Source organism: Anolis carolinensis, chromosome 1, assembly GCF_035594765.1.
Source record: "Anolis carolinensis isolate JA03-04 chromosome 1, rAnoCar3.1.pri, whole genome shotgun sequence".
Taxonomy (NCBI): Eukaryota; Metazoa; Chordata; class Lepidosauria; order Squamata; family Dactyloidae; genus Anolis; species Anolis carolinensis.
The window spans coordinates 121,577,920-121,604,163 of NC_085841.1; the positions used below are offsets into that span (position 1 = coordinate 121,577,920).

The 26,244-nt window shown below is 37.5% G+C and overlaps 1 protein-coding gene across 7 annotated transcripts in view; it reads left to right on the top strand.

Annotated features, from left to right (window-relative positions):
- col12a1 (collagen type XII alpha 1 chain) overlaps nt 1–26,244 on the top strand; it is a 143,664-nt gene that overhangs the window by 83,226 nt on the left and 34,194 nt on the right. For all 7 annotated transcript variants that reach the window (XM_062981643.1, XM_062981678.1, XM_008122151.3 and 4 more), the window contains 20 exons: nt 212–354; nt 1,537–1,666; nt 3,196–3,335; nt 4,143–4,272; nt 4,954–5,096; nt 6,774–6,903; nt 8,293–8,435; nt 10,337–10,466; nt 11,978–12,097; nt 12,353–12,499; nt 13,675–13,791; nt 15,871–16,017; nt 17,168–17,242; nt 17,573–17,712; nt 20,001–20,124; nt 21,409–21,552; nt 23,775–23,939; nt 25,138–25,176; nt 25,274–25,412; nt 25,847–25,989. In XM_062981643.1, the coding sequence (XP_062837713.1) occupies nt 212–354; nt 1,537–1,666; nt 3,196–3,335; nt 4,143–4,272; nt 4,954–5,096; nt 6,774–6,903; nt 8,293–8,435; nt 10,337–10,466; nt 11,978–12,097; nt 12,353–12,499; nt 13,675–13,791; nt 15,871–16,017; nt 17,168–17,242; nt 17,573–17,712; nt 20,001–20,124; nt 21,409–21,552; nt 23,775–23,939; nt 25,138–25,176; nt 25,274–25,412; nt 25,847–25,989 (2,589 nt within the window). The remainder of the gene's footprint in view (nt 1–211; nt 355–1,536; nt 1,667–3,195; nt 3,336–4,142; nt 4,273–4,953; nt 5,097–6,773; nt 6,904–8,292; nt 8,436–10,336; nt 10,467–11,977; nt 12,098–12,352; nt 12,500–13,674; nt 13,792–15,870; nt 16,018–17,167; nt 17,243–17,572; nt 17,713–20,000; nt 20,125–21,408; nt 21,553–23,774; nt 23,940–25,137; nt 25,177–25,273; nt 25,413–25,846; nt 25,990–26,244) is intronic.

Here is a 26,244-nt window from a genome sequence, read left to right on the forward strand (position 1 = left end):
GATAGACTTCCATGGTTTTGGATAGACTTCCCAGATGTATTAATCTTACAAGTTTTAAGTTATGAGAGAAAGAGTGAATTCTGACATTATTTTTTTTCATTGCTAAGTACTAGCTTTTGTTTAGATTTTATATGACAGTATAGGTAAACACAATTATAGATTTATTTTCACAATGCTTAATACAGTTACTGTTGTAATAATCTTGCATTAGTGCCAAAGAGTGGTCCACGAAACCTTCAGGTATACAATGCTACATCCAATAGTTTGACTGTGAAATGGGATCCTGCCATCGGACGAGTGCAGCGATATAGGATCACTTATCGACCTACAAGCAGTGATGGTCCTGAACAATCGGTAACTCACTTTGAAAAACATTAATAATTGTTATCTACAGGAACGCGTGTAGTTCCAAACAAGTGATACTTAAAAAAATTAAACTTGTTAGATCAGTATTATGTTATGAATGGAAATGTATTTACTTCTAATACCACAAGATGACTAACAGCATTCTTTCAAATGTAGAAATGTACATCTTTTCATATTTTATTTTTGCATGTAATAACAAACATAATTATATGTTTTCTCATGCTGAACAAGATTATAAACTCTGCAAATTTCTTACATATCAAGCACAGAATAGAGTGCTGGGTCAATAACTTTATTTTGCTGTGTATTGTGCTATAGTTTCTTAGTGTCTCCATGCCTAATGCATTCTTGCATTAAAAAAGACAAAAGTACATTCATCATAAATGATGTTGTACAAACAGTTTGAATGCTTTCCCCTATATGGAAGTACTTTTCATCTAGAAATTTTGTAATTTTTTATAAGTGCTCTATATTATCTGTTCAGCTGACTGCAGTCTTGTCAAGAGCAGGTTTGTAGGGGAGTACAGTAATCAACATTTAGCTCAGGGTTCACTGTGGGCATCAGTGTGTTTTGCTGCTACACTAAACTTCAAGACAAATTTCATTTTGCAAAGGGAAATTGGCACAATACAGATTTTAACTGAAGGGTGGGTCTTCTGTACTTAGACAGAGATGACAGAGGGAGCTCACCCGCTCTCCCTGGATTCGGATTGCCGAACTGTCGACCAGCAGTGCTGCTGGCACAAGGGTTTAACCCACTGTGCCACCGGGGACTCCTTGTATCTTTTGTGGATATGGGGGTCATATTGTAATTGCAGCCTCAGGCAGCCTTGCATTATCTGGCCTAGAACTAGAAAACAGAAGCCTGTATACTTATACGTTTTTTCCATTCTCTCTTGTGCAGTGGTTCCCAAACTTATTTGGCCTACCGCCAGAAAAAATGTTACTCAGCGCCCCCTGGAAATGATTTTTAAAATTTTTTAATAGCAATTAAACAGAAAGATATATGTATTAATGCATATGGCAAATGCACCTGTGGCCTTCATCCCCCCCCCCCCCCGGATTGCTGCAGCGCCCACAAGGGGGCGGTAGTGCCCACTTTGGGAATCACTGCTCTTGTGATTAGTTCCCTGCTCCTTCAATTTACATTTGCCCACCATTGTATTCTAGACCACAGTAGGAGGGAGGCAAAACAACGTTGTACTCCAGAAGCTGCAGCCTGATACACCTTATAGTGTTACTGTTTCATCTATATATGCAGACGGTGAAGGAGGACAGATGACAGGCAGAGGCAAAACTAGTAAGTTATACAACTTTGACTGTTTTTCTCATTTGTAAAGCAAAAAGCTATAAAAGAGTGATATAATTTTCCTTATGAATTCAGCAGGTTTTAGGTTTCCTTTGTTAAGATTCCCACAGACATTTTGTTCTCTTTTCCCTGTTCCAGATTTAAAAATATATATTAATGATTTGGAAACTTGTCTTTTAAAAATGAAAAAAAATTAAATGGATAATTATGAGATCATGTAAGTTTGTTTATCTATCACTTCCTAATAATTGTGTAAGAGATTGGCACTGGAGGATACGAACCGTGACTTTTCCAGATGTTTGGTTTATTCCATGATAAAAGGACAATTCATTCTGAGTTGTTCTGAAGCTTCATTTCTTTCTCCAATGTTGAATGTCAGTTATGTGTCTTTATAACAAAAGAAAAATAATGTTTTGTCACTGCAAAATATATGCATTTTTCTTAACAATTACTTCTATTCCAGTTTGAAATTCTGACAAATATGATTTAAGTCTCCTTGCTTCCACTTCATTTTAATCTTTTCTTTGATGACCTCCATTTCTATTATGTTTTACTCAAAACATTCTCATATTAGAATGCACTATTTCCATTTTGTAAGATAAAAGTAGACAACAGTGTATCATCCTAACAAGGTTATTACTTCTAAATCGATAATAATATAATCTATTTAATTAATTTTTCAGAAAGTCTCTTTGTATTAACCTCTTGAGGTTTGGTGTGTCTGCATTATCGCATATATTAAACTAGAATGTTACTTATTGCATTTGGGTTGTTTGTCTATGCAAAACAATGTTGTTGATTAATTTTGTTACAGCTGTCTTTTTGAACCTCTCAAGTTTCACAAAAAAGAATGAAATTTCAAAATTGAGTCCAACTTGCTTAACTTAGTTAACTATAGAGTGAGAGTTGAGTTTTATTAGGACAAATTACTCTTAGTTATTTAGAGAACTATAATAGTTTCCATTAACAGTGGTTGAGAAATAGGCAGATATAAAGATTAAAAGTTGTGTCTTAGGAGGGTCATGGCATTGTTAAAAGTTTGATAATTTCATTTTTCCCTCCCTTTCTGATATACATTAAGAGCAGATGTGTAGCCTTAAAGCTGACCAGTGGGGTAAATTAGGCTGAAGGACATCCACGTTCCCCCAGTTGTTAGTGAGAATCAGCTATGTCCTATATCTTGAAGGCAGGGGCAAGGGACAGGCTATCTCTATGGTGAAATTGGCCACACTAGCTTCAAAGAGTTGGAAGAGACCCCAAGGACCATCCATTCCAACTCCTGCCATGCAGAAAAATGTAATCAAAGCACCCCCAGCAGATGATCATCTAGCCTCTGCTTAAAAACCTCCAAAGAAGAAGACTCCAGTACCTTGCAAGGCGGCATATCTTGCACATGTGTGTAAATCGGGTTATCCTCAGGAATGTTTTGTCAGTATGTAATACCAGGTAGAACCATCTTGGGTTACAGGCCAACATAACAAAGAGATTCTCAGTCTAACCATGCATTTAATTTCTTTCAGAACCTCTAAACACTGTAAGGAACCTCAGAGTTTATGATCCAACCACCAGCACATTGAACGTACGATGGGATCATGCTGAAGGGAATCCACGTCAGTACAAGGTGTTTTATGCACCAGTGTCAGGAGGTGCAGATGAACTGGTAATTATTTTTTTATTCTGTGTATTTTGAGTCTGTTTCTGCTCTTGCTAGTTATATGTTTGGTTTAGGGTGCCACTTATAGCTGTTTGGTCCCTTAAGAAAAAATATTCATGGTGTTATTATTATTATTAATAATAATAATAATAATAATAATAATAATAATAATAATAACTTTATTTTTATACCCGGCCTCTATCTCCCCAAAGGGGACTCAGGGTGGCTTACATGAGGCCAAGCCCGAATAAAAACAATAGCAATATAAAAAACAACAATAGACAAAAGACATGCACAATTATAAAAATTTAAACATTAGCCAATAAAAACAAATGACAAGAACTAATAAAAACATGGATTAAAACGGAGAGGTTGTAAAAGTAGACTGGGTAAGGTGCACAGTTGGCAGGGACGAGAGACAGGGCCTTCTTGGTGGTGGCCCCTCAGCTGTGGAGCTCCCTCCCCAGCGATGTAAGATCATCCCTTCCCTTTTGGCCTTCAAAAGGAAAGTGAAGATCTGGCTCTGGGATCAAGCTTTTGGATAACTGTGCTGAGCAGGAATGGATGTCTAAAATGTATAATGACCTCGAATGGCTTTAGATCATGATTTTTCAGTTGTCAGGAAATTCTTCCTAATATTCAGGTAAAATCCCTTACGTTCAATACTTCAATGCATTCGCCATGATACTCCTTATGAAGATAGTCTGGAAATTAAATCTGGTGCAAAAAATGTCTTATATTGTACATAATATTCTGTTAATGTTGCCTAATAATATTTTCCTATATTCATTTTTCAAACAACAACACTAACAGGCAACTGTCCCAGGGAACACAAATTATGCTATTCTAAGGAATCTACAGCCTGACACACAATACAAAGTAACAGTGGTTCCTTCTTACCCAGAAGGAGATGGAGGCCGAGTGTCTGATAATGGGAGGACATGTAAGTAAACGTTCAAGAATTCTTTTTCTTTTTTTTCTTTAATAAAACATTTGAGATATGGACCACAAGAGAGAGAACTTAAGTCCACTGATTTCAAAGGAGGTAACTGTACTTTATTCTTTATTAAACTTTCACCCCAGATCATACCCTTAGATTAATCGGTATGTTACATTTTATATATACTGCCTCAATTAAATATACAGTTAACAGGGACCCATGACAGTATGTTCCCTGGTTTCCCCATGGAAACCCAATCCTATTCATGATTAAGGGAACTCTTAAGAACAAACCTACAAACCTATCTTGCCTGTAAAAAAATTAGTCATAAAATCAAGCCCCAAAAGCTGGGCAGACATAAATACTGTATTTTATTTAACTTTTATCCAAAAATGAACCATCGTTTTCCCATAATTGTGTGGTGAAAAGCAAGAACTTTCTCCATCCTCATTAGTCTCTCAGCCATAGCAACTCTTCTGACTTTTAAAAATATCTGGGCAGGAAAATGGTGACAGCAATGGTCCTTTCCACTCTCCACTGAACGATCCTTGAGTTATCCACAAGTCATACCAAAATCCATATTTGTGGCTCCAAAACCTATCCTTAATACATAATGTTGACTTATACACAAGTGTATAGAGTATTTCTTTAATGTAAATGGCCTTACACAATCTTTTTATCCAGTGATAAGAGGAACTCCAAGAAGCATTCAAGTGTATAACCCAACAACAAATAGCCTTAATGTCCAATGGGAACCTGCACCAGGGCCAGTACAGCAGTACAGAGTTGTCTATGCTCCATTGGTTGGCCAACGGCCATCAGAATCTGTAAGTAATTTAAGTTCCTGAGGTTTTACTTATATGAATGCTGAGGGACAGAGCTTTCCATAATTACTTTTGCCTAGTGAAAAGTGTCCTATTTCATTTTACACTTCTGCATGTAAAATGATATATTTGCTCCAAATGTTTAATCTAATAGTAAATAGCAGTAAAAGAAAATTATGCTAGGTCACTGTTAAATGCAAGCCTGAGAATATTTGTTAGAAAGTGATACATTACTAAAAAAAAAATGGTTTTCAGCTTTTCAGAGTTCTGGGGAAACATTTGTCAGCTTATTATGAGATGAAAACCAATCTAGTAACCTGACAGTTTGTTCAGACAGCTACTTGGCTCACTGTATGTTGTAATATATAACAAACTTCCCTTATGGGCAGAAGTAATTTCCTCTCAAATGAGTTGGGTATCAAAGTTGCAGTTTCAAATATAAAAACATTTGTACATTTTAAAATGTCACGTATCATTTCACTCTTAAAACGCTATGTATAGATTCTCAGTATTCAGCATTCACTGGTGAACTTTTGACTCTCCAGGTGTTGTGACTGACAAGTCCCATCAGTCTCACCTACATGACCAGTGGTAAGGGCTTATGGAAGTTGTATTCTAAAAATCCCATGTGGGCTTAGTGTTTCTCATGGCCAAGGTAGAGTTTAAGATTATCTTCTGTCTTCAAGAAATTCAAGCACTTATGTGTAAATTCTTCACATAAGAATTTGACCTGGATGGGACCTAGTTAACAGCCTGTTTATTTTAACTTCTTTTGTACTGTGGGTTGTATGTGTATGTATGTCTATGTGTTACATGTTTTGATATGGCCGATAGGCTAATCAATAAAATGTACTACTACTACAGTTATAAAAATGCAGATCAAAATAGATTTATTAAGTGAGCTATTTTTGTTATTTATTTATTTAAACACTGTAACACTTTCCTTCATACTTACCATAATGGTGCACAGTTGTTATCAAAACAATATTTCCCCACCTCAAGTCCCAGTACACCACCATAAGAGAATGAGAACACAAGCGGTGAATACAACCAGACATGCATCTTTTACACTTTCTTGGAGAGGCTATTCCATGGTTTGGAATGCCAGAACTCAGAAGGCATAGAGCGAGAGCAAATCACTTTTAGGAAATCTTAGATATTATCATTGTCCTTGTTGTTGCTGTTAGACATTTTTCCATATTCTAGGCCTGAATTTCTTCAGGAGACTTACTTTCAGGGTTGGCACAAAGTCCTGGCATATTCAGGCTGGTGTTATAAGTCCATAGATAGGTCTGCAAGCCACTTGTCACTGCTTCTCTATTCCATAGTCATGCAAAGGCATTGTGCGTATTTAAATGGCAAATAGTTCATAGCATTGCCTGCTACTGCTGCCACTCAAAGCTAATTGAAGCAGGGAATGCAGTTGCTAGATGGGAGAGCACATTGTTTAGGTGATAGTTTGAGCTCTTCAAGCATGGTTCAGGTTAGTCTAGAAAAGAGTAATAAGCCTGAAATCCTTCTTTCCTTTAGGAACAAGGAACAGAAAATTATTTAGTAGAAGGAAATTTGGCTGAAAAAGCGAGGGTGTTTTTGAAGACTTCAAGAACTGTTTTATTACATCTTCAAGATTATTATTTTTAATTGCCAGTTTAAGGTTTGGTATTTTTTTCTTCTTCCTAGGTTGTAGTACCAGCCAACATGCGTAACGTTTTACTTGAGCGCCTAGTGCCCGATACTCCCTATTCAGTTAATGTTGTTGCATTATATGCTGATGGAGAAGGAGATCCCAGCCCTGGACAGGGAAAGACATGTAAGCAAACAACATACATGTGTTCTATACTAAACTCCATCTGTGTATTGTGAATGATTCCATTTTACCTCTGGCAGTCCTGTTTGGTTCCCACTTTGTAAGCATCAAAAACCCATTTGAGGATCACTGACTGCTGTTGCCCTTCCTATGCATTCAAGGAGATCAGACAAACTAACTTCCAGGGGTTGGAGCTATGTTAGTCCTTTGGTGGGGAGTGGGGGTGGAATACTGCGTCTCCTTGCAGCAATTCCCTCCTCATTAATTCCCACCCCTCAAATACCCCTGAGCAATTTTATGTGTTTTGGAACTTCTGACACCCCCCCCCCCTTCCAACAGTTAGAAACTTGGAACTTGAGTAGCTTCTAAAATTTTATACTTGAAATGGCTTAGGGCCAAAATGTGGTAAAATTGGTTACCACACTGCCTAGGAGTGTTTAGAGGCATTGTTGAACACACTTGGGTAGACCTAAGAACCACTAAATGGTCCTAGAGGGCTGCATATGGTTCTTGAGCTTCACTTTCCCCACCAATGTGTAGAATGAATGCAAGTAAGATAAAAAAAATTGCTCTGAATCAGCATGGAGAGGGCTTGCTATCAATAATTTCCCCTGTATTCATAGTGGATCTTCAAGCACCTGTGAAGGACATATACATCAAAAATATTTAGATGTGTGGTAGAAGCAACCTTGTAATGTCAGCTGAATTAAATTCATTATGGCTCTAGTCTCTATTTAATGCTGAAGATCTTTAGGGATATAACTTGACCCAAGACTCGTCTGCTGCTGAGAGATTTTTTGGCTTATTATTTTTGTCTCTGTTTCTCATGGAATACATTGAAGTGTTTTGAATTTACTGCTGAAAGGAGAGCAAACAATTTTAAAAATGATTTTGTTCATTGTGTTTTTTGTTAATGTCTCCGTCCTGTTACAGTGAACATGTAGAAGTACAGAAGCATACTGTATACTGATTATGTCATTCACTTCAAGGTGTATGTGTCTGAAAATTGGACATTTGTGTTGTTTGAACTTATTTTCATACAAAATTATCACAAGATGAGCTGGAATTAAAATAATTGTAAAATGAAGACATGTAAATGGAAAAAGCATTGTTCAGTACTAGCTATGTGAATTTGATCCAGACTTTATTGCACTTAGAATAGACTCTTTGTTTGGCACTACTAGCTTAAGTACTACTGAGTTCAATAAGTCTGCCTTCAGTATGATTGAATGTTCCAACTTTATGTGTGTATTTCTTGACAGTAGTACATTTTAAACTCCTATTGATGATTAATTGCAAAAAAAAAATCGCAATATGGGAAGGATACTTTCTTGGACTTTATTTTGTGGACTGAATTCCATTTCATTTTGTGCCCTTAATTTATTCCTTTAGTGCCTCGCAGTGGGCCCAGGAACATAAGAGTTTTTGATCCTACTACAAACAGTCTTTCTGTTCAGTGGGACCATGCTGATGGACCAGTGCAACAATACAGAATCATATATTCCCCCACTGTTGGTGACCCTATAGATGAATATGTAAGTGTTCAAATAATGTGTTAGAAATATCTCACAGCTCAATTGTTTCAATTATACTCTTTCCATTTCACTGGGATTGCTGCATTATCATCTGATTTAACAGCTCTATGTAGGAAGTATGGTTGCTTTTAACATGCCTTACATGTAGTCAACATGACGAATAGTTGGGAACATGCAACCTGTAGTCCATCAGCGTGTGAGAGATTGTCCAGTCTTCTTGTAGTAGTTGGTTTAATGAAGGATAACTAACTACTTATATGTTTCCATTTGCATATTTTGAATAAGAATATTTGCCATCATCGGAATAGACATTAGGATGATAGCTTTTTGAAAGCAATGTTGTTTTTCTACTTAGGTCAAAATAGTCTCCCCCACATCCTACCATGTCCTACTACTGGTATGGGTTTTCCAAGCTTTAATAGTGCTTTACAAGAAAGAAGCAAAACTAACTTCCAGGACTATGGCTATTACTACTAGAATTTTTTTAAAAAATTAGGTTTCATCATGTTGACAACAGACTCACTGAAATAAATGGGGATTAAGAATGTCTTTGTTGCCTTGTAACATAGAGTTTAGCATGTTGAATTCTTTTTCAATATGTTGTGTGGATATTTATTGCACACTGCCTATCATGATGTAGCCCTGTGAAATGAAAGATAATTTCTGTAAGATTTACCTGCCCAGTAATAAAGGCACTGACAGAGAAATCTTGTCATTTCAAGTACACTTTCTTTCCCCCCAACTCAAACTATTCTTCTTTGGAACATGTACCCTCTCCTGTCACTCAAAGCATCAAATTGGTTTCTGATTTATTAGAAAAATGAACACACATGTTCCTTAATAGGCAGGATGGTTTTGTCTTTCCTAGTGGCATTTTTCTTTTTTCTAAAACAAGTAAAAATAACCTTATTGTTAATGATAGTTGTCTACTTGAAGTTTTCTGGTCCTAGTCCAACAGAGTTAGGCATGCTTAAACTTATCTGACATGCTTAAATCTTGTGAAATCAGTGAGTATGCCTAATGTCATAATCTGCATAAGAACAGCTAAATATAATCTAGATTTATTTCACTAATCTGACCTGGATTTACAATATTCTCTCTCTGTGTATTGCATGTCTGTCTATATATAGATAGTCTATATATCTGCCTATATAATCTACAGGTATTTTATCCTATGGACCTATTTTGTTTAGTGAAAGAGTTGGGCAGTTCAGTGTTCTCTTATGTCTCATGGCCTTTGGTCTGATTAATAAAACCATGAGTGGAATTAGAGGACTTTGGGTCTTTTTTTAAAAAAAGAAGAGCCCTGTCAGAACTTTTAACAATTTGGAACTTAGTTTCCACCTCCTGATTTGGCAGCATAACTTGCAGTAGCATTCTGTTGGAGTGCAGATCACAGGAAAATTAATTTCCCTTAGGGACGTTGATGACATGGCTTCTTCTGACTTCTGTGGAAATGTTGCTTAGCCTTAAATACACTACATAATTGTCCATGATTGTTATTTATTTCTGAATGATGATCTGTCCAGCTGCTTCTTGGCACAATAAAAGAAAAATATTATACTCAGAATGGTACTTATGTGGCATGATAGTGTTGTCTCCATTTTTAATAGGGATTTTTTTGCAGAAATCTCTCCAGAACTTTGAAGACATAAAAAATGAACTATTCAAATGACATTTTAATCATCACATTTATACATTATTACTTGCAAAAGCCTTGTAAAGCTCAACATTTCTGCAATTTAATGTCTTTCATTGTTGACTCGCTTTAATTTTTTTAAAAAAATCTAATCCTTCTGGAGATTAAAACTGACATAACTTATTAGAATGAATCCACAAAAAGAAAAATTGTCTGAGCAGTTTTAAAAACAGCAATATTTATGTGATTCTGTTTATTCTAGACAACAGTACCTGGTAGAAGAAACAATGTACTGCTTCAGCCTTTGCAGTCAGATACACCCTATAAAATTACAGTTGTGGCAGTTTATGAAGATGGAGATGGCGGACAGATAGTTGGAAATGGAAAAACAGGTACATCTAATTTGTTTTCAGTGATATGAAATTTGGTTGAAAATGAAGGACCCATATCTTCAGACTTTGCTATGTTTGTTTAAAGCAGGCAACTGACAAGGTTGGCCTTCTGGAGAACCTTGAAGTTTTACAGCCTCGTCCTTAGACTCCTTAGAAGTTTGGAAACATTTTGCCCCTTTCTTTCTAATAAAACCCCCCTATTTGATCATGTTTTGGTCTTCCTTGGGGGACCTAAGGTCTTGGAGAGGTCTTTATTTAACCACAGCACATGTTGGTGAAATTCTATCTCACATCTCATGAGTAGGTAGATACCACCACCGCCATCAGATTTTTTTTTTAAAGTGAGGAGAGACATGTGAACCATGTTTTGTCTACTACCTTAGAGTAAAGATGATCTGGATAAAATAGATTGTGCCAAGTTTCAAGTATTTGATAATATCTTTAAGAAGAGGCTAAAAATTTGTTGTGGGGAAGTGGCTGATAAAATCCAGAAACTTTGAGGCATGTTTCAAGTCCTACTGAAATTGCCCAATGAAGAAACATGGTGACCTTTCTCCTGTTCCCCAATAGATGCAAGGGAGCTTGGAGAGCCATGTGAGGCTGCAGGAGGTCTTCTTCAACTTTGTGCTTAGTGGAACCTGAATTTTTTTATTGATGTTGCAAAGCAAGGGAATTTCTGCTGTGTCAGGAGTCCCCCCAGATGCTGCAGAGGCAAGAGAGAGTTTCCATTGCCAAGTGATGCTGAACTCTTCCTGTCTCCCCAACCCTCCATGTCACAGAGGTTTCTGTTGTATGCACTAAACGTGGCTGGAGTGATAGGATGCCGGGGGAGTGAGTAGAGGAGGATTCCTTCACAAATTGCCTGGCCACCCCAACCTATAGCACGGCACACATTGGTGGATAAATAGTACGCATATCATGGCCAGCAACCACTTTGATACAAAGGGGGAGGTTACTATCCCATGTCCCTGGGCTGCGTGAGCCTGGGAAATATGAGATGGCAGTGGGGACAGTTGCAACCCAACTGTTCCCACAAGCCCAAAGTTGAGGGATAGTCTGTGCCAGGATTTGGACTTTTCCTCAACCTTAAGTAACATTCAAGCCCAGTGCGGTATTTGGATGCCATGGGACTGATCTGACTCTACACCAACATAAGTGTATATATGGCCTTGGTGGATTATGGGCAGTGTGGTTCAACCTGTGGCCTGTGGACTGCATGCATTTTTGTTGGCCCTTGCCCTTCTTACATTTGGAAATAATTGTTTACCTTTCTTACTGCTTACGAATATGTAATTTGTTTTCTTTGTGGAATGTCTCTAGCCCTCACATTCCTATACTAAAGTTTGATTGGCCCTCAGGTAACTAAAGGTTGGACCACACTGGCTTAGAGTTTCCTAGTAATCCTCCTGGAAGCCAATCCAGAAAACATTGGAGAGAGATACAAACATTTCTGCTCTTTTTTATTCATTTATATTCTTGTTAATGTTTTTTGTTTGTTTGTTTGTTTTTAGTTGGACTGCTTGCTCCTCGGAACATACACATTTCAGATGAATGGTATACCCGATTTAGAGTTTCCTGGGATCCTGCACCATCTCCAGTTCTTGGGTACAAAATTGTGTATAAACCAGTAGGTAAGGATGGATATGATGAATTTAAGGCATGCAAGTATATGTTTGTGCTGTTCAGTTCAATGAGTTTCAATGAGTTTTTAATGCTTTATGTAAACATTATATGTATGTAAAAGTGATTTTTGAGAAAATCTCTACTAAGTTGCTAAGTACTAAGAATAGGAAGTTCTGAGCTAGGTGACCCAATGGCCTCACTTAGTTTAAAACATTTCTTATAAAGGCTTACAAATTAAAAATCCATATTCTGTTCCTTTTAAGGTTCTGATGAGCCCATGGAGGTGTTTGTTGGAGAAGTGACTGCTTATACACTGCACAATTTATCTCCCAGTACTTCCTATGATGTAAATGTTTATGCTCAATATGATGCTGGACTTAGTGCACCCCTGGTTGATCGAGGCACTACATGTAAGTCAAAGCATTCCTACTCCTCTCCCATTGACACAGGAACTCTTGGTCTACAAAATGCAGGGGCAAATAACCTCTTCCAAGAATGCTATAACATACTTAATATGGGGGATAAACAGTGTTGGAAAAGCTTCCTAGTGTTTTGGACTTGTAGAGAAATGTATCATTGTCCACAGATGGCTTGACTATAACAGAGCTCGTATGTACAAAGCTAGCTACATTTTGGATGAAGCGTTCTTTATGAGCTTAGATATGGTGAGGAGGTAAAAAGTAACCTGGAAATAATATCAAAAATAAAAAATAAAGTGGAGTTAGGGAGGGGCCTAAAAGTGAAATCTGGGGGTTGCACTTTCCCTATCTCATCCAAAGGCATGTTAAATAATTGATTGGTGGAGTGCTCCCCATTGGCTAAGGGTTATGCTGTATCATTTAATTCTTCACATCTGAATCAATGCTTCTTCATGCTTATGCTATGTGTCTCAACAAGCAGCTGCCAAAGTAACATTACATCTATATTTCATTTCATTCTATTCTTGTTAATTTTGTATGCCTTTAAGTCATTATGTCAAACCTGAGGCAATCTTAACCATGGGAAGATTTAGTCAGAGGGGGATTGGCCTGCCATTTCATTCCTCTGGAGCACAGAGGGACTCAAGATCACCCAATGGGTGTTCATGGTTGATTTGAACTGTAGTCTCCTAATGTCCTAGTCCAACACCCAAATCACTACACCATACTGGTTCTTGATGCACAGTGAGGAGAAATATATAATAGTGTATTTGAATGCTGTACCCATCTCTTTGTAATCTTTTTAATTAAAAAAGAAATACACTTGCTTGCCAAAGTGAGCAATGCAGAATTTTGTGTCACCCCTTCCCAAACTTAATAGTGCTCCAGATCTCTCATTTTAAGAAACTTGTCTAGAGTTGACTGATCCAGAAAAATTGGTGGTTTCTGTATATAAATTGTGCCACCAGTGCCTAACTGTATGAGGTCTGGCTTTGTGCCTGGATATAAGAAGTTCAGGATGTGTACTATCTCCTACCATTAATAGCAAGTGTTCGACAACACAAAAAAGAAATCAGTTCTCATAACCATTATTTCCTGGTTTTATAGTTGTCTCCATATATGAGAAAATGGAATGTTATTGAAGCATTTTCCTTTAATCTTTGCAGTGTACTTGAATGTCACTGATTTGACCAGTTACAATGTGGGCTGGGACACTTTTTGTGTCAGATGGGCAGCTCATCGGTCAGCCTCTTCTTACAGACTGAAGCTAAATCCTGCTGATGGTAAATATAATCTATGTATTGAATTATGTGTGAAATTTTGGTAATGTTCCAGAGTGAATATGAAGGCCATATTGTATGTTCCTATCCAAATCTTGCATCACTTCAAAAGCAAAAGCTTTTTTCCATCCTTCAGCCCTTCTTCTTCAAGCAATTACTCTAATTGCTGGAGACTTACTTTTCCAGAGTGAGAATGCCCAGTGGTGATGGTGATTAGGGTATATTTTTGAGGACCCATATCCAATACGGCTTTTCTACTATTGGAAGTGCTTCTATTAACAGACTAAACAGGGGACATTCTTTTTACCCTAGAAGTCTTCAACGCACCTCCAAAAGTTGATCTGAAAGGCTAGAAATGCTTTGCAGCACATGACACTGAGCTACAGGGAGGGAGGGAGGGAGGGAGGGAGGGAGGGAGGGAGGGAGGGAAGGAGGGGAAAATAGATTCCTATCACGCTAGTGGCCAGGCACTGCCCCAGTGCTGGATTTTGATAGAATCTACCAAATAAAACTAAATGGCCATAGTTACGTTAATCCTCCTCAAGACTTCTAAATGGAAAACATGAGGGAATAGGACTGCAGGCGCCATCATATCCACAAATATTTCTGGCCGGCAGAGATTCCTCTGACTTTTAAAAAAGCTTTGTATTACGATTCTTGAAGATCTGACTGGAACTGTAATTAGAGAGCATAGTAGTGCCCACAAATGGTTAGTAAAACATCTACTGAAATCTCACATTATCTCAACTTTTCTAGGGAGATCATTGTAATTTAAAGTTAGAACTTTCCTCTAGTTTTCCTATGGTAGACCATTGTCTCCTTCCTCTAAAAACAGGTATCTTTAACCAATAGTCAGGTACAATGTTGCTTGAGGCAGAGCAACTGACAGGTTCCTCAATGACAAACAGCATCATACCAAAGTTGGCCAGATTATTTTATGGTATGAGTCAAAAATTCCACATTTTCCACATCATTGGCAGCAAAGATACAGCACTAAGACAGAAAATTACTAAGGATTCTCTGCCCTTTCACAGCACCCAAAATAACTTTCTCACTCTGCTTAATAGCAGGTCCAGTCCCGGATGTAATGAAATATTATCTGACTAGTGAATGAGAAAAGTGTAGAAAGCACGAAGTGTGTGTGCCACTCATTGTCCAAGCATTTGGGTATGATAGACTCCCTCTGCAAAAAAGGAAAATAAGGCAATGTGCTCCAGTGTTTTCTCTTAAACTGTGGACTCCATGAGGCGCCATAGATTCCATCTGTATATTCTGCTATAGTTAAAGTTTGAAGATAGTAGAATTAAACATGATTCGCCTGGACTTGGATACTCATAGTTTTTGTTGAAATATATGAACAGTTACTCCCCCAGCATCTCTTCTTAAAGGCCAAAAAGATATTTTATCCTGTTTTAAAAGGAGCTTAGATTTTTGATAGATGTGGTATGTATAAACATTCAGAAAATCTAAGACCAAAGAAGGGATTTAATTTAAATCTCCTTTTTTACAGGGAAGCATTTTGCCTGTTGAGATGTCCTTCCCTTGTGCTCAGGGCCATAGCCAGAAAAAAATGTCAGGGGTGGGGTGGGGTGGAACCTTTTTTTTTTTTTAGCAAATCATGAAGAGTAGCTCCATATCACAAAAATAATTTAGAAATCAGGCTCCATCAATAAACTTCAGTGGACACTCAAGACAGATAAACTTCAGTAGACATTCATGGGGATTTGGTTAATCAGTTAAAATTCATGAGTAAACCAAGGTTTTTTTTGAACCTGAAAAATTTCGGGGGGGGGGGGGGGGGGTTGAACCCGCTAAGCCCTGATTGTGCTGGCTTTTCCACACCGTTCCCCTTGTATAACTCAACAGAGCTGTTCACCAGCCTGCATCACATATGCTCCCAAGTATTTTTTCCAAGTCATTGAAAGGCTAGGAAAAGCATACAACAGAGTTGCTAGCATACTCTTTTGGCAACCATTCCCTTCATTCCTCTATTTACTTTTGCTTTCTGCTTGTAACTTGCAATGGCATACACATAAAGTTCTACATATGAAGTATTTTTCTCATTATGCTATTTGTGTGCAGGATCTAGAGGACAAGAAATTACAGTTCGTGGAACAGAAACCAGCCACTGTTTCACCGGCCTTTCCCCAGACACTGAGTATGATGCTACCATCTTTGTTCAGACTCCAAATCTTGAGGGTCCTCCAGTGTCTACAAGAGAGCGGACATGTAAGTGATATTACTGTAGTTACAACAACAGAGGTGTTTGTAGTAATGACATGGATGGGTGATAGTGATGTTCAAATATAGGGAAGGAATGTTAAAGCAAATGTTCTTGAAGATAGTCTCAACCTTGTAAAAAGTTGCACTGTTTATAAAGGAACATGTATTTCACAGTTCATGGGATTACATTTACATTTAGCAATACAATTTAATAAAATCATACTACAAAGACCACAGATAATATTTCTGCTTACTAGACACAATGGTTCAGACTCTTTCAGGTGAATATTATCATATTCAGTGCAATGTGGGAAAGCTAAGGATTTGCCTTGCAATTCTGTGCAAAATGACTTGGGTATAATTTTCATTTAACAAACTGGGGCTTACTGCTGAACATATCTATTTTGTACTGTGTGGTTAGCATGCTTATTCTCAATGGTGCCTTGCTGTCAAAGGCCGGCTGCAGATCTGCAGAACTTTTCCCTTTCAGCTAAAAAGCAGGCCAGTGATCTTGCACTCATCCCTGCCAGGTGGTTGATGCTCTTTAGTCTTTCCCAAATTTTGATTAAAGTTCTCTAGATAAAAAGTGTGCATTGCAAATGATTAGCAAATAGCATCTCTTTTTTCATTTCCCAAAAGCATATCCAGAATACAGATAATGGGAAAGTATGTCCTTAAAGATGCACAAGTTAGCAATGTTTCAATAATCTGGGTTCCTGTTTCCTAGCAGATCTGCATTTGTAATCTAAATCAGGTGCAGAATATAATTCATTATGTATTGAAATGCCCTTACGTTATGGACCAAGAGAGGCATTCTTAAGAAACATTTTGTTTCATTTAACAACCTGTTATGGTTAACAGATCATCTGTCTTTTATTAGAAGTTTTTCATCATTTTGTGACCTCTTTTCTCTCTCTGCTATTAGGAAAACATTAGGAAAGAAATGGAAAGGATCACAATAGTGTAGGAAAAGACTTCTTAGCAGATTAATTTTTTTGAAATCAGTTAAGATTTTATTGTACTGTATAATACTTTTATATCAGTTGTTACTATTCTATTGCAATTTGTGAAATCAAAATTCTGTAGAAAAACTACCTGAGAATTTTCAAGGCCAGTGTTATATAGTTGGTGCTGACTATGATTATTTTTATTCTAGTAATAAAACCAACAGAACCACCGACAGAAGCACCAACCCCTCCTCCACCCCCTACAATCCCACCTGCTCGAGATGGTAAGTTTTTGTGTACCCTAACCAATATATTGTTTTAAGTGCCCTAACTAATATATTGTTAATATATTGGGAACAGTGAAGTACATCTGTTTGATTTTTGACCTGTGTTCACTTTATCTTATGTATATCACTGAATGGCATTCAGTTTGCCATAATTACTTTTCATTTTGATCATGTAAGCCTTGAATGTATTTTTCCAAAAATCTAATCAGGATGGGTTCTTTTCAGATGTATTTTATTATCATAATATGGTATTCTTCTAATTACCAGCTCAATGTCTTTGTTGCACTTTGATATCTGAGTGACTTCTGAATTTAATATATCTTTCAGTGTGTAAAGGTGCCAAAGCAGATATAGTCTTCTTGACTGATGCTTCCTGGAGTATTGGAGATGACAATTTCAACAAAGTAGTGAAATTTATTTTCAATACCGTTGGAGGCTTTGACTTAATCAACCCTGCTGGAATTCAGGTTTGTCTGTTCTTTTTATTATAAGCAAGAGAAGCTGAGACTTTAAATATTCTTGGAAGCAGCTGATTAAGTCAGTATTTGCTAAAGCTTTCTGTGTAATGATCCTACCTCTTAGCTCTCCACTTTATTGGAATCCGTCAGGTCATAGCACCATTATTATGTTAATACATAGTGGTTTCCAATCAGGCTTCTCAAATGCCACTTAGCAATCTGTTCCCCGTCAATTGAGAAATAGGAGGAAGTGGAAATGATGTTCACACCCCCTTCTGTGAGCAATTTCTAGTATGAAAGGCAGAAAAAGGGCCTGGGTCACAAATAGATAATAATAATAATAAACTTTATTTATACCCCGCCACCATCTCCCCAACGGGGACTCGGGGCGGCTTACATGGGGCCATGCCCAGAACAATACAATATAACAAAATATAAATAAAACAACAAATCATAACTCATTAAACAATACAATAAAAGAAAATATACACTACAATAAACAAAATCAAAAGAAAAGTAGAACAATAAAACCAAGGGCGGGCCACATGAACACTAGGTTAAAACTCAGGGTGAGAAAGGAAGTAGGAGTAAAAACCACAGAGAACAGGGTTATAGAGTGGTCGCTCACACAACTGTAGGGGTGAGAACGTCAAGTAGCTGCTTCTGGATCAAGAGAGCAACTGCTCACTACTAAATGAGGTATGTGGGACTTTCATGGTCCCTACATAGTCTCCAAATTACATAGTTCTATGTAGCAGTTGCAAATGTGTAACTATAGGCAACATATTTGCAACTTCCCAACAGGATTCTAGCCATTGATTTTACATTTCACTTTATAGACCATAGTTCTAGATTCCACCTGCATACTTTCTTGGCAGAAAAGGCAAGAAGGAAGTACTTTGTTTTCTTAACAACATCAATTTTATTTATTTATTTATTTATTTATTTGTGTCAGAAGTAAATTGAGAATACAGTTACAATGTATAAAAAATCACAAACAAACTAAGTTTAAAACTTGACATTATACTAAATTTCCTTTGATCAGAAGCTGGCCACTTGGAGTGCCTCTGGTGTTGCTACAAGAAGGCCCTCCATTGTGGATGTGGCAGGGCTCAGACTGCATTGTAGTAGGTGGTCTGTGGTTTGCTCTTCTCCACACTTGCATGTTGTGGACTCCACTTTGAAGCCCCATTTCTTAATATTGGCTCTGCATCTCATGGTGCCAGAATGCAGTTTGTTCAATGCCTTCCAAGTCTCCCAGTCTTCTGTGTACCCACGGGGGAGTTTTTCATCTGGTCTCAGTCACTGATTGAGGTTACGAGTTTTAGCCTGATACTTTTGGACTCTCGCTTGCTGAGGTGTTCCTGCAAGTATCTTTGTAGATCTTAGAAAGCTATTTCTTGATTTTAGACATTGGCATGCTGGCTGATATCCAAACAGAGGATGGGCCAGAGATGTCAATGCCTTGATCCTTTCATTACTGGCTACTACTTCCCAACTGATATCAGGTGATGCAATACCGGCTAAACAGTATAATTTCTCCAGCGGTGTAGGGCGTAGACATCCTGTGATAATGCAGCATGTCTCATTAAGAGCCATATCCACTGTTCTAACATGGTGAGATGTATTCCACTCCGGGCATGTATATTCAGTAGCAGAGTAGCAAAGCACAAGGGCAGATGTCTTCAATATCTAGCACACACTGCAAAAGGTGGGTGCTAGAAATAATATCATACGAAAGCTGACTGGCACAATGTGGGGATCACAACCAGATACAGCAATTTAATGTAGATACATGTTAGTTCTTACAATTATCAGGCTGGATTGCCACTGGGCATACTTGAAGGGACTTGTTTTTTTAAAAACCCAACAAAATAGGAGGGCATCAAATTCAGAAGGCTGGCAGAGATGGCAAATTCTTTAAGGTCTAACAAAGGATCATCATAACTACATGACATTCTCCACTTAAAAATTCAATGACATGGAATTGTAGTCTAGAGAATACCCTTTCATCCTATGCACATCAATTGTAAGGTATACTTGAGTGTAATAATGGCATTTCTCAAAACTGTTTTGGGTATTGTTTTAATGGTTCTCCACCTCCCCATTCAAAACCTTCCACATAATGAAATTCTTCTTTTCCATATATACTTTTACAATGCCAGGTCTTTCACTGAGATCTCTTATGAGGAAGTGTGAAATATAAATCTATAGAACCAAAATTTTCCCAATGCTATTATATAGTTATAACTCTCAAATGTTGTCTGAGAGTCTTTACATTATACTGTCATTTCCAGGTTTCCTTTGTGCAATACAGTGATGATCCAAAACCTGAATTTAATTTGAATAGATATGATGATAAAGCACTAGCACTGGGAGCACTTCAGAATATTCGATACAAAGGAGGAAACACAAAAACTGGTAAATTTGGATAAATGTCACTACTACTTTATTATTTCCTTTTTTTCAAAAAAACCATCTTTTATTACTGCACAGATTTGGATTTTAATTTTCATTCCAGTGGTAATTCAGCAGGCTAACATCAGATAAGTCCAACAGAAGAAATTTTTTTTTATCTGCCAAAGACATCTGCACGAAATCATGTAGCAGAGCTGCTCCAATTGTTCAAAGACCTGCTATGCACTGGTACATAACCAGATAATGTTAGATTACTTCATAGCTCATTATGAAGAACCTGTATGATATTTTGTAGATAAAATCACTTAGATTTTCTCTTTTCAAAAAGCAAGATTCTAATGAGAAGTTGTAAAGAAGCAGAGATTGATGTTTATAAGGCTTTTGGTTGACTTCAGATGATGTAAAATATTGGAAACTTTAGGCATCTCTGCTTAGTTCTCTGGTATAGTAGAAAGGTAACTATTGGTAGCAGTTAAGCTATTATGTAGTGTCTCGTTTAGAGAAGTCTTAAAAGATATAATCTGTATTGTCCTTCTCAAGAACTTTGAAAAGGAATGTCCACTCAAGTCAATCAAAAACCTTCTAGTTTGCATATCCCAAATGGTTTTCTATGGGAAGTTCTATGTGCTGTAGTTGCCTAATTTCTTGGATCTGCTTTGACCTGGATGCTACAGTTAACATAGATCCTAGTTGATTCAGTTTGGCCTCTGTTTATCTTGTATTACTGGATACAAGTTAGTTTGTGCAGTATGAGAATGTGGACAGCATTCTTGGAGAGGTAGAGACCACTACATGTAGCTGTGGTGCAGACAGGAAATGGCCAAGAGGGTAAACACCCAGCATTTGAAGGGTTGTGGGAGAAGAGGCATTCCCCAATCTCAGCTCCCGCACAGGCATACATGGTGATTAGTCAAGAGAAGGCATTTTTGCTTGCTTTTCTGAATCTGTGGAACTTCCTCCAACAGAAAGTTAGATTGGTTTCTTTCTCTACTTTCCCACCATCTGCAGGCAAAGATATATTTATTCATAAAGGTGTTTGTTTCTGATTGGCTATTACAAAAGTGTGTTACTCTTCTTCTTTTCTTATTATGTTTCTAAATAGTATTAAACTGTTTTAATTTGATTTAATTGACTGAATTTTTAATTGTGCTTTTTAAATCCACATTGTAAGGTGCCTTGGGTTCTGCAATGGGAAGTGGGCTATTAAAGAAAGACAATAAATTATTTGTTTGCAAGATAATATCTTATATAGATAATTTAAGTTGGTTCTTTGTTCACAATTCACAGGCAAAGCCCTTACTTTTATCAAAAACAAAGTCTTGACATGGGAAAGTGGCATGAGAAAAGGTGTTCCCAAGGTACTTGTCGTTGTAACAGATGGTCGATCACAGGATGAAGTGATGAAAGCTGCATCTGTCATACAGCACTCTGGTAAGTAAATTTTATTGACAGGATGGTATATTTGATTGACTAAGATGATAATTCTGCTAACACCAAATGTCAGATTCCCTGTTGTTCCCATGGGTGGAATATGCATAGATCAACTAATGTTACTAGCATTTCATTAGTTACGCTTGCACTAACATATTGTTTAAAATCTGTGTACATAGCTTAAGTATCAAGATGTTCAGTGGAAGGCTTCCTGACTGTTCTCTACCATCTGAACTTGAGGTTCTCATCAGAAAAGGGGCCGTCTTGGTGGTGGTGCCCTAGCTGGAGAATTCAGATGTGTTACTTATGAGTAGATATTGTACGATATATCCAGATATATTTCCATGGATTTAGCTATTACATAATTGTAATTGTAGCTCAGTATGAAAACAATACTAGCAAAAGCAACAGAAGTACAGATTTCTATTCTTCAACTAAAATAATGTTTAATGTTTTATTAGGGGAGGGTCAACTTTGATGCTTTAAACTTTTTTTTAATCAAGGGCATTGAATTGTTTCCAACACTATGAACCTTCCTGAGTCCCTTTCGGGATTGAGAAGGGAGGTATATAAACACCATAAATACCCAGAAGGTGGTGCTGGGGGACTCCTGTTCGAACCCCTAGACATTGTCCTGTGGGGTTCCTCAGGGTTCCATTTTGTTCCCCATGCTGTTTAGCATGAAACTGCTGGAAAAAGTCATCCAGAGTTTTGGAGTTTGGTGCCACCTATATGTAGAAGACACCCTACTCTACTACTCCTTTCCACCTAAAGCCAAAAAAGCTGTTCTGATCCTAAACCAGTGTCTGTCATCAGTAATGGATGAGGGCAAACAAATTGAAACTTGATCCAGACAAGACAGAGGTATTCCTGGTGAGTTGGAAGGCAGATCAGGGAATAGGGATCCAGCTTGTGATGGATGGGGTCACATTGCCCTTGAAGACACAGGTTTGCAGTTTGGAAGTCCTACTGGACTCGGCACTGAACCTGGAGGCCCAGGTATCTATGGTAGTCAGGAGGGCCTTTGCACAATTAAAACTTTTGTGCCAACTGTGCCTGTTCCTTGGCAAGCCAGATCTAGCCACAGTGGTACATGCCTTAGTTACATCCTGTCTGGATTACTGTAACATGCTCTACTAGGGGCTGCCTCTGAAGAATGCTCGGAAACTTCAGCTGCAGTCAGGTTGCTAACTAGGGCTGACTACAGGGAGCAGACAACCCCCCTGTTGACACCGCTCCACTGGCTGCCAGTCTGTTTCTGGGCACAATTCAAAGTGCTGGTTATGATCTTTAAAGTTCAGGCCCATGCTATTTGGCCGACAACATCTCCTTGTACGAACCTGCCTGGGCCCTGAGATCTTCAGGAGAGGCCCTTCTCTCTGTCCCACCTCCATCTCAAGCCCAGTTGGTGGGAACGAGAGAGCGGGCCTTCTTTCTCGATGGCTGCCTCATGACTCTGGAACTCCTTGCCCAGGGAAGCCAAGATGGCCCCCTCCCTGCTGCCCTTCTGGTGGCAGGCTAAACCCTTTTTATCCAGACAGGCATTTAAAGATGAAGGTATTTAGAATATAGTCAGGACGTGCTGTGGTTTTATATGCTTTTGTGGTTTTAACTTGAATAGTTTTTAGTATCAATGATACTTAATATTGTTTTAATATTTGTATATTTAAGTTGTATTGTAATGCTTTTAATTGTGAGCCGCTTTGAGTCTCCTTGTGGAGAGAAAAAGGGGAATATCAACATAAGAATAATAATAATTGACATAATACTGAGTAAAAGTTTTCTCCTTTCTTGTTTTTATTAACTACCCTTGGCACCAATCTAAAGGTTTCTTTTTTTTTCTTTTCTATTCTTTTTTGCTTTTTTCTTAAAGTGCTTTCATATGTTGTAAGCTTCTAATAAGATTTTTGTATGCTGATTAAATAAACTATTTATTGTTTGGTTTAGGATAGCTATATATTTGTTTATCTCTTCTCAATATAAACTCTACCACACTTCCACTGAAATATGTTTCATCACTACTTTTTAAGGATACTCTATGTTTTCTTTTTTTTACAACAAGAGAATTTAAAATGTAAGTGCATATATATTTTTCATGATCTTGTTTGAAAGTGTTGGTTTACCACATGCACATCTTATCTTAACATGTGGATTAGCCTCTGCCTAGAAAAACATGTACAAAAGATTCCTGTGCTGATATTAATCTAATATTGCATTCACAGGTTTCAGTGTCTTTGTTGTTGGTGTGGCGGATGTTGATTACCATGAACTGGCCAAAATTGCTAGCAAGCCCAGCGAACGTCATGTTTTTATAGTTGATGACTTCGATGCTTTTGAAAAGATTGAAGACAACCTCATCACTTTTGTTTGTGAGACAGCTACCTCATGTAAGTATCATCTCTACTGTCTTTTCAACATGAATGTGCAGATTTTAATCTAGTGTAGGCCATAGTTATGTTGAAGAAATCCAGTGTACTTTCTGTTTCTATATACATTAAGTGTGAATGCATAATCAAGACATTGTCTCAGTGTTTATTTATTTAATTTTATTTATATCCTGCCTTTCTCCCAATAATGGGATTCAAGGCAGCTAATAAAATATTTAAAAATAACATAGATTAGAACTATGCAAATCATTAATGATAGTATACATATAAGAGTTATTTAAATGGTGCTTAAACAATTTACATTAAAATATTAAAATTCATTAAAATACCATATATAAACCTTAAAAACAGTGTCACACAGTAGTGTACTGCTAGCAACTTGCACAGCTTCTCAGCAGTTGTCTAGTTACATGAAGGTGGATCAACTGAATTTTTATCACCTCTATGCATTAATTTATATTTGATCTCTTTTGGCACTCACTTTTTAAGAGCAACAGTCACAATGTCTTGGAGATGAGATATTAACCAGTCACCTAAAAGTGCTGGCAGGAGCATGAATTAGGAACCATTCAGTAGCTTCCCTTGCATATATTCCTGCAGTGTGAAAGGTCCCACTGTGCAAGTCAAATTAAAATGCTGGATGAGTGTGGTTGTCAAATATTTCTAGATTAGTGTGAAAAGCAATTGATTAATATCTGCCTTGAGTTATGATCCATTGTGTTATGTGCAACCTCGCACATATGCACTATACCGGCAAAGTTGCTTGGTGTGTCCAAAGTGACATCTGGTGTAGTGTGAAAGGTTGCAATCAGCAGGGTGAAATCTTCTTGAAATCTTCTTTTTAGAAAAATCCATACAAGGAGCTTCTTCAACTTCCCGAAATTTGGCACCCTTTAGATGTGTTATACTCCAATTCCCATCGCACCTGCCTCACAATCACCATTTATACATGACTACAGACTAATAATGCCCCACAATCACCATTTATACATGACTAATAATGCAGTCATGCTGGCCACATGATCTTGGAGGTGTCTATGGACAATGCTGGCTCTTCGGCTTAGAAATGGAGATGAGCACCAACCCACAGAGTCAGACATGACTGGACTTAACGTCAGGGGAAACCTTTACCTTACAGACTAATAATAATGTTGCTGCTCTTGAGTTATTTCATTTGACATATTTTCCTCTGTTTCAGCTTGCCCTCTCATGTATTTGGATGGATATACCTCTCCTGGTAAGACAAAAACTATGTAGAAAATGCTTCAACTTAGTAAATGTCTCACTTCAGTTTGTTTCCTGAAATTCCTCCACTCTTTTATTATCCCTTCCAGGTTTCAGGATGCTGGAAGCTTACAACTTAACAGAGAAGTATTTTGCTTCTGTACCAGGAGTTTCCTTGCAATCAGGATCTTTCCCCAGCTATATGGCGTATAGGCTTCAGAAAAATGCCTTTGTCAGCCAACCCACAAGGTAGGCTCTAGTCCTTCTTTTCTTGGAAGGCCTTTTAATTGTGGGGGAGAGTTGCCCAAGTACTGGACACTTGCTGGGATAAAGGATTTTGCTTGCTTAGTCAACAACATAAAAATGTGCTCAGAAAGGACTATCACCTTTGTCAAATGATTTTGGCTCCTCCAGTTCTTCAACATGTCTAGGATTTATAGCCCTCTTTTGATTTTGCCTTCCCCACATTGAACTGCAGGAGAAATAGCATTTTAGAGTTCTAGCAAAGGTTTTAAAATGAGACAGTCTAATTTAGCTGCTGAACAAATGTCTATGGCTTCTGAGTTTTGAGTGAATCGAAATGTTGTTACTTCCTTCGCAATGTTCTAATACAGTTAAACAATTAACACAAAAACCTTTACACTTTTTTCTGATGAGCAACACATTTCTGCTTTCCTTGTTAGAGAGATTCATCCAGATGGATTACCAAAGGCTTACACTATCATATTTTTATTCCGTCTTCTACCGGAAACCCCCACTGAACCATTTGCAATTTGGCAGATAACAGACAGAGATTATAAACCACAAGTTGGAGTTGTTCTTGACCGTAAGAATTTTCCCTCACTTTAGCATGAATACAATGTATGAATGGAAATTTAAAGTTAAGTTCTTATTCTTTCTTTTCTAATATTTCAAAGTCAATATGATCTTATATAGTAAAATATTAAATATTTTAATGCAAGGGTTGGCCAATTTATTATTCTCAGAGATCATCTGGGCATAAAATTTAGAAATCAATTGAAACAAATGTGCATAGTTATATGGAATTTATATAAGTACTCAAGCCACAGGTGGCTGATGC